Below are 10927 nucleotides of genomic sequence, written 5' to 3'. Positions count from 1 at the left end.
CTTTGAAATAAATATATTTAACATCTAAAAGACAATGTTACATAGGCTTAAAAGTTTCATGTCATCCCAATCCATGCCAAATGTCAAAAGTGTCTTAAAAGACAAAGAAGTCGAAAAACTTTTTTCAGGCTGTTGAGAAAGAGCAATTGTATAAACTCTAAAGTGATGCACCTTCTTAAATCATCATATAAAAAAGTTAGCACTTTGTTTACATTTTCTTTTGGACTGAGCATCTATCTATCTACATGTAAATATAAAGAAGTTACCACTTTGGTTTCTAACTCAAAATTTAATTTAATAGGCACCATGCAAGAGCGAAAATTGAAGCAAGGAGCCATGAATCTCAGTTTCGTCGGTAACATTTACAAGAGGACAGGTTGTTCCCCTTCAAGCTCTGAGATAACTATCAAAGAATCACTCACTTCAAGACTCAGAGGCTCAGACTTTGGAATCGGGTTAATAACCTGCAACCAAGAACCGTGTATCAAAAAATAAATAAATAATATAATAACTGATATGAAGAAATTAGTAAGAACACCTTCTTGTTGTTTTTCACATAACCAATGGCGACTTCTCTCCTTAAACGCGCTCTTTCAGAAAGCTCGGAAAACGACAAATGCTCGTCTTCCTTCATGTAGAGTCCAATGTCCTGTTGATTGACAATGCATCAACAAATTTGAGTCAATATTTTTACTATTTTATTCGAAACAATTGGTTCGCTAGTTTAACACTAATTTGGGTCTAAACAAATGCTTACGACCTCCTAAATTAGTTTATTCAAAACAATTGGTTAGCTATTTTAATAGTAACTTTTGTAATCACATTAATAGTTATTGGCGGGTCAACCCAATCTCACAAACCCGTTTGACCCATTCTAAAATTTTACCCATTTTAACCAAAAATGTAATTTTGAAGTTACCCACCTCGCCTATTTTGCCACCCGTAAATTAGATATATAAAGTTTTTAAAAATATGCATTGCAAAGATAAAATCCTCAAGTATTTGTTACCTTGACATAAATTTCATCACCATCTGCATCTAAAATGTCTTTCCAAACTGCATTCAATTCACTGTTTTCAGCCACTGTTCAAAACAAAACTGAATTAGTCAAAAAATAATTTGCGCATAAACAAATACCAAAATAAAAAAAATGGAGTTTATAGACAACCTTGAGCTGTCACGAGGCTCATTATTTCCTCAGCTGCAATGTAAGTTAATGCTGGCTTGATTCTTGTAATCTAAACCGCAAACACATCAATTTTCAACAGGTTTAAATAAAATGAAATAAACACCTAGGTTTCATTGTAAAACATTAAATAAAATACCTGTTTTCCCAATTTTGAGTCGACAATTTCTGCAACCAGATTTTGGACCTATAGTTAACAAGTTAACAAACAATTGTAACTTTTAGTTTCTATGCCTCAATGAATGAAAACAGTTCCATCATCCATGTAGTTTACTGCTATAAAACACAAAGTTTCAGAAATGGTCCCTGTGGTTTGACCATATTGCTAGTTTGGTCCCCACTGTTAATCCATTTAGTAAACGGAAATGTGAGCTCATGCTCCATTCATGTGAGGGTAATTGTGTCTTTTCAAATTTTGAACCAGTGTATTATGCCTTACTTGTGCTCGAAGGTGATGAGGTTCCTCGAAGGTTCAGTGCATAATCGAAGGTGATAAAGTCGGGTTAGGAGTTCGGGAGTTCAATAGAGTATTTTACTAGGGTTAATAATTTGAGAAGACATGATTTAGCTCACATGGATGACACTTGGCATCACTTTTCCGTTAAAAACTAATTGGGATTAACGGTAAGAACTAAACATGCAACCCTGTCATAAATTTATGGACTAAGTTTACTGGGGACCAACATGCAATATGGTCAGACCACAGGGACCATTGAAAATTGCAAGTGTGTAGGACCCACCCACCTTGACACCAAGCTTTTGACAAATGCTTTCTGCAAGGAGGAGAGAATAAGCAGACTGCTTATCAGCCCCTAATGGATCTGTAGCAAGTAACAACAAGCAAAACGGTTAGGACTTGCGGGTTGACACAACCTGACCCGACCCCACCCGAACCTGTTTTAACCAATTACCTTCAAGAAGCCACTCTCGGTCCGATATTACAACTACCGAGAAGGGAACCTCTTCTCCTTTCTTATGTGACTTTTGAGTGTGTTCAATGGTCTTTTTTAAGTTATCATAGTTCCTTGGGTTTCCGACCTGTTTTTTACATTGTATATATATAAATTTATATGTTAAATAAATAATATATCATGAAAATATATTTCTGAGACTGTAGTCCTGTACCTTGTGTATGACTTTAACATTTTTCAACTTGCGATGACCAGAAAATTTGTATGTTCGTTCTCTTTCTTCAATTGGTACATCTGACAAAATCTCCTACATGATGATACTTATACATCAATGCTAAACAAAATGGCTAACAAAAACGCAATAATGCAAAGATAGATGCATCAAATGTTGGAAATACACATGAAATGTGTTAGCTATGACCCATTTAACACTATTTGTGTTCATTATGTATCTTTATTCCGATCTATTAAAAAATAATAAATAACTAATAAAAATAATAGAATGCATTTTATATTTTGGCATTATTGTAAACCACATCTCAAGTTAAGCATACTGAGTTTTTGTTTATAAAAGAGTCTTGGTGGAAGAAATAATTACCGAAACGGGTGATTTGAAAGATATTCACCAACATGAGATTTTTCTCTTTATTTCTTTAATTTTTAACTAACCTATTATAATTCTTTTCCTTTTCTTATTCAATCAGTCAATTACTATTATTATAATATTATTATTATTATTAGTATCATTATTATTATTATTATTATTATTATTATTATTATTATTATTATTATATTATTATTATATTATTATTATTATTACTATTATTATTATTATTATTATTATTCAATCATCCCTTCAATCCTTACTTAATTATTTAACCTACATATTTACATATCCTGTAATTATTGGTCTACACCCCATGTACTGATAATTAGTAAAATGACATTTTTTAACTTACATATCTACATATCCAACAATAAATTATTTAGCCCATGCATCTACATATCCTAGAATAAATCATTTAACCTACACATGTACATATTTTGTAATAAGTGCGTTAACCCACATATGTGAATATCCTACAAACAATTAACTCAAAGGGAAAACTAATTACCATTTAACCATTATATCATTTTTTACAGATTTTAAGATCGAAAGGAAATTAGTGGTCGGGGTTGATTATTTAGTATGTTTATAGTATTCAGAGTCCTCAATTAATATTCAATAACATTTACGTGCCTTGTAAATAAACTTGTTCTAAAGCTATTCCAGACTTCCAGTTACTAATTTACTTTCTATAAATATTGTTAATCTAACAATAAATTGAAAAGAAGGATAATAGCTTGATTTAATTAAAAATAAAAAAAGAACTATAATATATTAATTAAATATAAAGAAATAAAGGAAAAAAAACTCATTTGGTAAATATTTTTCAAATCACCTATTTTGGTAAATACTTTTTCCTTCAACAGCCTTTTGTATTAAAAAAAAAACGAAACATACCACTACACTTCCAGGTCCTAGGTAATTATCATATTCCTCAACCATTTCCACAACATCTGCGCGCCACCCGAGTAATAGTATGCATTCTTTTGGGCCCACACTCGAGTCTGATCCCTGCATTTATCACTCAAAATTTATTATATTTGTTTCCCCTCAAGCTTAGCAAGGTTAATGCAAATGACTATTTTACCTTTGAATCTTGTTTTGCTGGGCGTTTGACAATTTTATCCAACCGAGCTTTTGCCATCTGAATAGCATTATGTGGAGTATCTTCACCAGTCTCTTTTAAAACTTGAAGATTGTGAGGGTCAATTTCTTCTTCTTTAATAGAACTAAAGTACGAAATCTGTGTTTTCTTCTTCCCATTAACAGGTCCAATGAACAATACCTATAAAACCAATGTTTTCGATTTTTGTAGTTTTTATAGGTGTCGTTAATATTTAGTATAAAATCATAAACTAACTAAAACTTCATTACTGAGACATACTTTATCATCTTCATCTAAAACTTCATTGTCCATTGGATGGAAATTTACCTTCCCATTCTTATAAAGCCCACAAACAACAGCCTGAAATAAAAAGTATACGATAAACTAAATGCCGATTAGCACTTAATTGAGAAGTAAAATAAGTAATACAAAACAAACCTCTTGAAATCCAATTCTTAGCTGGCCATAAGTCAATCCTGCTAAATGAGGAAAACTGCAAAGATTGAATACGTTTTCTGCAAAACAATTTCATCATCAATTTTGTAAGTTTAGCATTTTATCACTAAATTTCAGTAAACAGTTGGAGGGTACTTCTGTAATTGAGCAAATGTCTATATATCTTCACGAGCCCCTTCTGTCGAGAACATTGCACAAATAACTTTGATGTCACATTTTCCACAGGCTCTACATTTAACCCTGAGATTGACTTCAATAGCTCACATGTATTAGGGCTAGAAACCTGCAAGTAATAAGTAATTTTTTTATAAATAAATTTATTTCTATATTGGGAAAGATATAAACATTTACCTCAACAATTGCTGGAACAGATTCCATGTCTGAAATCGGTTGAAGAGCAAGAACTGACAGGAACGCGTCTGTATCAATTCCATACCTAACAACTCCAAAACAAATCTATTATGGTATCGATTCAAAAAACTATTTATTATAATAATATAGTTTTGGTATCATAACACGTTACCTGTCACCCTTAGTTGGCAATATTATTATGGCGCGTGCTTTATTGGCTGCAGCCCTTTGGAATGACTTTGTTAAGCTTAGACTGCAACTGCATACCAAACAAACAAGAAACAATATAAAGATGGAAGAAATATAAAAAAAAAGTGATAATATTAAGAATACCTCTTTGTAAGGACATCAATATGATGAAGATCTTTTGAAATATTATCAACCGTTTTGTCGATTTGTTTCCTTGGAATGTCAGACAAAAGAAGAATTCTTTGCCTCCTGTTGATACATTTTTAAACATCTATTGAACTTCTATAATGTATAGATATCAGAATTAGTATTATTTTAAAGACATTAATTACCTAGTAGCAGCTGTACCTAATCGCACAGAAAACTCATGATACTTGTTTAATTGCTTCAATATGAAGCTAAGATGACTATTAACTCCACAAATAATAATATGATCACTTTCTAGAACTTGGATTTGTGCTCCTTCTCTAAGCTTTTGCATGTTATGCTGTACAAATCACATTATATAAGTAAAGTGTTAAAATTTAAATTCTAATTTTGAGGGTTCAAGAACTTACTCTGAACTGTTCTGTCATTGTGCCTAATAAGCGAGAGTAAAACAATATGCCCCATATAGCAAGAACAAACCCAATAACACGTTCAACCCTAGTTCTTTGCTGCATACAACATGATCAAATGTATCAGATGTTAAATAACTGTTTTTTTTAATTTAGTTTATGATATTGATTTTGAAATGAAATCTCACTTTCAGATGAGTTGATGAAGAGCAAAAGCATGCCCATGCTTCCCAAAGACAGTTCTCAAATGACTGTGTATTACGCCTACACAGGTCAAGATGGATGAATATCTTCAAATTATTGATCATGATCATATAAAAAATGCTAAATTTTTTTGGGCTTGCTACAAAGTTAGGATGCCAAAAGTTGATTATTGGTTGCTACAAGGACGTATTATCATAAATGCGTTGCATCAAAATGATTCTTAGAATTATAAAAACAACACCTGTACTTATAAAAGAGTAAACCGCCAATAAAGACAAATGAGAAGCAAGCTCCAAGAAGCACAATCAAGAACCTGCAAAAGCATCCATAAGTAGATTCATCAGAGACTTCATTTTCAAGCAAAATTTCGAGGAGCAAAAGGGTAATAGTTCACTCTGTTGATTTTTTTTTTCTATTTTGGCCATCTTTTTAACCCGAATAACTTTTTTGTATGTTACTATTTTTTAGAAAAATTATAGCATAAAATTGAACATTTTTTAATATTGAATTTGACTATAGTATTGCTATATATAAAATTAAACAAAAATGTTGTATTTTAAGTGTATGAACTGGGTGAGAATTTTCCACATAGTGTTTTAATTTATTTCAATGTGGTGTTTTATTTGTGTCCAAGTGTTTTAATTTATTTTACAGGGTGCTTTGATTATTAAAGCATGGCATTTTATTTGCGCACAAATAATTTGTTTACGCATTTACCCTTTTCTTTTTAGGGCACGTGGCTCTTCCTGGTGGGTTCCTACACTTTCTAGAGACAATGGCCTTTCAGTATACCCCCCCCCCCCCAACACACACACATATACACGCACACAACGCATGTTTATTGAACTTACGTAGACACATTTCTCTCAAGCTGGATGTTGAACAAATACATGAGGCGTGAAAAGCTCCATTTGATGTCATGCAATGAGGGAAGAGATACATCCAATTGCAGACGAGTAGGTTTATCAAGAGAATTAGAGATGCATGCAAAAGGCAAACGTGTAGCTGCAAATGATTGAATAACACGAGAGACTAGATATTGCAGAACTACTTTCCCATGATGTTGTTGTATTAATCTGACAACTAAGCAAAACACAAAAGCCGCCATGATGATCTTGATCTTTGTCTGATGCACCTGCAGAATTAATTAACTCATCTGTTCAAATGGATCATATTACAGATACCTCTCAAATAATGCACACCTGAGGATAATCTGTTAGTTTCACTTTCAAGAAACGTGACTCGGGATTTTTCATCTCAAACCCCGTGTTATGATATGCTTTTATACTGTTGAACTTTGGTTTCTCTGCCAAAGGAAAGAAATGTAAGAAACATGTATGAAACCAGCCAAGCCGCTCATGAGCTGCTCGAGATCAGCTCGCTAAAAGCTCGAATTGATCCGAACTTAAATGAGCCAGAGCGTAAAACTAAGTTTGTTTTATAAACGAGGCTGGGCAATTAGGGGTTGATTTGGGCAGTGTCAGGTGTGTTGACCCGCTAACATTTTTTGTCCATTTTTAAAGACATTTTATAAACAGTTAATACATTAGTTAGGATTATAAAAATAACATGATAATAATGGCATTCATCTATATTATTAAATAAAATGCTTTAGAGGGTTGCATGATTTACAAATAGGCTCTGAGCAACTTTCAACCCATTTTTCCTATCCCCAGTTTAGCAAAATTCTTTATCTGACCACCCAATGAGATAAAACACAACCAAATGACGTGCTCATAAGTAAATGGGTCAAAACTGCCACATCTACTAAATATATATACATGTGCCATATATAATTCAACTAAATAATGTATTGCATAGGGTTTATACAAAGTGAATTAGAATAGTGAAAACTTATAATTCTAGATTAATAAAAAAACTTGCCTCGATAAATCTTGAACATGGTATTTGCATGTAAGGTTGAAGAACGGATCCATCTAAATGGAAATGGGATTGATTCTCTGAAAGCAGCGTATGGCAATCAGGTTTAGATTCCAGTCATGTCCAAAATACAAAACTATGAATGAATCTTTACTCGGAAGGCAAAATGTTATTATGTTATAATGTCAGCCTTTCATAAAATAGTTTCCAACAAATAGCCAATGCATCCAAATCAGTATGTTTTATGTCAAAAATACAATTCAATTGCAAGTACTGTTTGAAGTTATAATCACCATAACTGCCTGGATGGTTTCCACACAAATCAAATCAAAGAATCAAACTTTAATATTTTGTTTTATACAATATATAAATCTTATTGACCGTCTTGCAAACAATCTGGATTTAAACTTGTAAACAATGCAAGTGTGTATCCATAATACTAGATAGCATAATAAGAAATAAGTTAATGCCCTAACGGAAGTGTTTGGATTCATTGTAGGCGTGCTGGCACAGCGTCTGAATACATTATGAAATGGCAACAGTTGGAGTTGGGAAAAGTGGAAAGAAAGTCAAAAGGCAATCTATATTGGTTGTAAGTGCAATGTGATACAAGATGATGGCATGATTTGCAAACATTCAACCATATATATATGGGACCCACACTCAAAAACTGAGCTGGAAAACTGCACTAATAAATCTCCACAACTCACAAAAACTTACCCTTTAATAAAACATTTCAAAGAAATAAATAAATGAAAACTTGTTACTGGTAATGAAGATTTTGTTTCAATAATGGAAAACAAAAACACATGAAAAGAGCCTCTAAACCACCATGAATTTAAAATCATATATCATCATTTTTAGCGAAGATACCGAAACAAATTACTAACGAAAATGAGTAAACGCATACGATACCTATTTTTTCAATTGAAAATACCGAAACCAAAAACACGAATACCTGCTCACTGATTAATAGCAATCTATTTGGTCAAAATTGAGAATTTTGTATACAAAATATGAAAAATTACATATAAATTTAATCACTACTACATCTTCCTTGGAAGTCATGGCTGTTTTAAGGTACAGTAGGCTATTTATTTTGATGAAGAAGTTGAAGTTAAAAGGTTGGTATTGGACACCCACCAGGTGTTTGTTTGTTAAAATTTGATTATGGATTGTCTGACAAACCTGTTGGGGCGAGAGAGATGTTGAAATCTTGGATGAGGGTTATGCAGGATGAGCATCATCATGTCTTGTTTCTTGTTGTCAAGTCACATGCGTTGTTTGAGCAAATGCATCTAGCGATTGATTGATTGGTGGAAGTATAAGTGTGTGTATATATATATATATATATATAAATAGTTCGCAAGGCAAAAGGGGATGTGAAGAATATTGGATGTGGGGATTTGGTCGTTGGATTTGAATGGTACTTGATTTTGCTTCCAATTCACAATGTAATGTGTTTCTGCTTCTCAAGGTGGGAGATGCAATCGATGACTCACTCCATTCTTTCCGTTTCTTATTATTTTATATTTTTATTATTATTATTATTATTATTAGTTTTCGACTATGAATTATATTGTATGGAGTACGGGTGTGTATGGATCGGTTTGGGACGATTTTAGGGTAAACCCATAATCATAACTGATATGTCGGTTAATTCAACCACAATCATAACCGATTCGTTATGGTGGTTTCGGTTAATCAGTTTTGATAGTTATAGCGAGTCGGTTATGAGTCGATTAACCATAAGACAATATAATTGCCTAATCGTTTGGTACCAAATATTAAAAAATGCGACATCACATAATCCAACGAAATACATATTCGGTAGCATTAATGCCATATATTAGATAAACGAATTTAAATAATCCATCAATGAAATTCAAGTCAATTCGATTACTAACGTTGAACCGAAAACATAAAAATGGTATAATTCGACAATATGCTTGGTGAAAGTTAATCAAAACATATTGTTGGTTAAATAAATGGGTCGGTTCAGTTATGCTGGTTTTGGAATTATCTTTAATCAAAACCGACCCGTATTGGGCGGTTTTTAAAAATTCATTTGACTGACCCACTGGTTATATCGGTTATCGGTTAAACTTGGTTTGGTTATTATAACATTCGTTAGTTTTCAAACCCAAAAACCCGACCCATTATAAATTTTCGGCTTTGTTTATAAAGATATATATTTATATTAATATATATCTCAAGTTTTGTTGCATTTATTTCATGTGTCATTTTATTTGTATTTGGATTGTATTCGCGTTTATTAAATTGACCCGTTTCGCCGTTTCCTTTTTTTTCGTGTTCAACGTACATTGTGTACTATTAATGGAATATTCTTGTTAATTCACGGTTATGGTTTGTCCATGTTTCGTTCAACTATTGAAGTTCCGGGACTAACGTTTTTGTTTAAAGCTTTAATCGAGTTGCGAACTATGCGAGTTTAATATGAAAATTATCCAGCACTTTTAATACATTTTTTTAGTTCATGGGTTCAATATGCAAATGTGTATAAATTCTGTTTTAAAGAGTTATAGAAACTTGAGGGACTATTTCTGTAACTTAGCTTAAAATATATTAATATAATATAAAACCAAAAAGCCCCCAGCCTTCTTTCCCGTTTTTCTGGCCCGGTTTTCCGGCTACCGGAAAACGGTTCCGGTCGTTTTAAAACCTCTATTTCCGTTCCCTTTTTGACCCGTTATTTTAGCATAACGTATTTTACCGGTAATAACCATCGATAATTAACGAATTAATTATATTATAACGCTCGTTTAACCGACGATTAATCCCGTGACTATCGCCGGAAAACGTCCAATTCTAATTAATGTAATTTAACATCCTACGCTCCAATTAGTAGTATAAATAGGATGCTCTCGTTCATCTAAACCCTCTCACAATCTTATAATACACTATTAAACTCTCTGCAACCTTCAACTTGTTCGTTAAAGTCCGATTCCGGCCAACTCTAGTTCTCCGTCAACCCATAACAATATCAGGTAATAGTTACATGCATTTGATTAGTTTTTACACGACAAACAAAACCCCTAACATGATTTCTTCAAACATGAATAACATTAACAGAATTGAAACCTAGGTTTGAATGTAAAGAAGATGAACTCTTAACATATTATGTATATATATATTTGTTTCTATGTTATAAACAGATTTATGGCATGGTCTGGTGGTTACTCCATTTGCATATCAAATGGCAGACCTGGTTCGAACCCGGCTCAAGGCAAGTTGTTGGATATTTTTTTAAACCCATTTTATTTAGATCAAAAATCATAATAAAACAAATAACTTCATTAAAAATCAAAATAAATTAATTAACACTTTTTTTAAATCAAATAAAATTTTTATTAATTATATATAAATTATTTCTCACCATTTTCCATACAAAACCGATTTCCAAATTCGTTAAACCGCCAATTTTAAATTGTCTTCGTTAATATTAACTCGTTAACTTTA

At 32.3% G+C, this 10927-nt stretch overlaps 1 protein-coding gene across 1 annotated transcript; it reads right to left on the bottom strand.

The window, feature by feature from the left end:
- Nucleotides 1-288: 288 nt before the first annotated feature.
- On the bottom strand, nucleotides 289-6868 carry LOC143628083 (putative ion channel POLLUX-like 2). The gene is made up of 22 exons (XM_077097752.1): nucleotides 6769-6868; nucleotides 6418-6701; nucleotides 5808-5879; nucleotides 5551-5626; nucleotides 5363-5461; nucleotides 5138-5292; nucleotides 4950-5054; nucleotides 4789-4875; nucleotides 4617-4701; nucleotides 4401-4548; nucleotides 4248-4324; nucleotides 4089-4169; nucleotides 3792-3989; nucleotides 3602-3715; nucleotides 2312-2404; nucleotides 2098-2224; nucleotides 1931-2007; nucleotides 1326-1373; nucleotides 1169-1238; nucleotides 1010-1083; nucleotides 539-649; nucleotides 289-464 (listed from the first exon to the last, which is right to left on the bottom strand). The coding sequence occupies exons 1-22, from the start codon at nucleotides 6820-6822 to the stop codon at nucleotides 363-365; spliced, it is 2337 nt and encodes a 778-aa protein (XP_076953867.1). The 5' UTR covers nucleotides 6823-6868; the 3' UTR covers nucleotides 289-362.
- Nucleotides 6869-10927: the final 4059 nt, after the last annotated feature.

Source organism: Bidens hawaiensis, unplaced genomic scaffold (genome assembly GCF_021521415.1).
Source record: "Bidens hawaiensis isolate Kalapana, Puna unplaced genomic scaffold, B.hawaiensis_p1.1 tig00004795_1, whole genome shotgun sequence".
Lineage (NCBI taxonomy): Eukaryota > Viridiplantae > Streptophyta > Magnoliopsida > Asterales > Asteraceae > Bidens > Bidens hawaiensis.
The sequence above is the reverse complement of the archived record's forward strand: the minus strand, read 5'-3'. Positions and strand labels throughout refer to the sequence as shown.

Excerpts from the sequence above, each read along its gene's own strand:
- LOC143628083 (XM_077097752.1), bottom strand. The coding sequence starts at position 6,822 with ATGAAAAATCCCGAGTCACGTTTCTTGAAAGTGAAACTAACAGATTAT. Across the intron at positions 5,627-5,807 it reads TTACTCTTTTATAAGTACAG|GCGTAATACACAGTCATTTG; the intron begins GTGTTGTTTTTA and ends TGACCTGTGTAG. Across the intron at positions 465-538 it reads ATGTGAAAAACAACAAGAAG|GTTATTAACCCGATTCCAAA; the intron begins GTGTTCTTACTA and ends TCTTGGTTGCAG.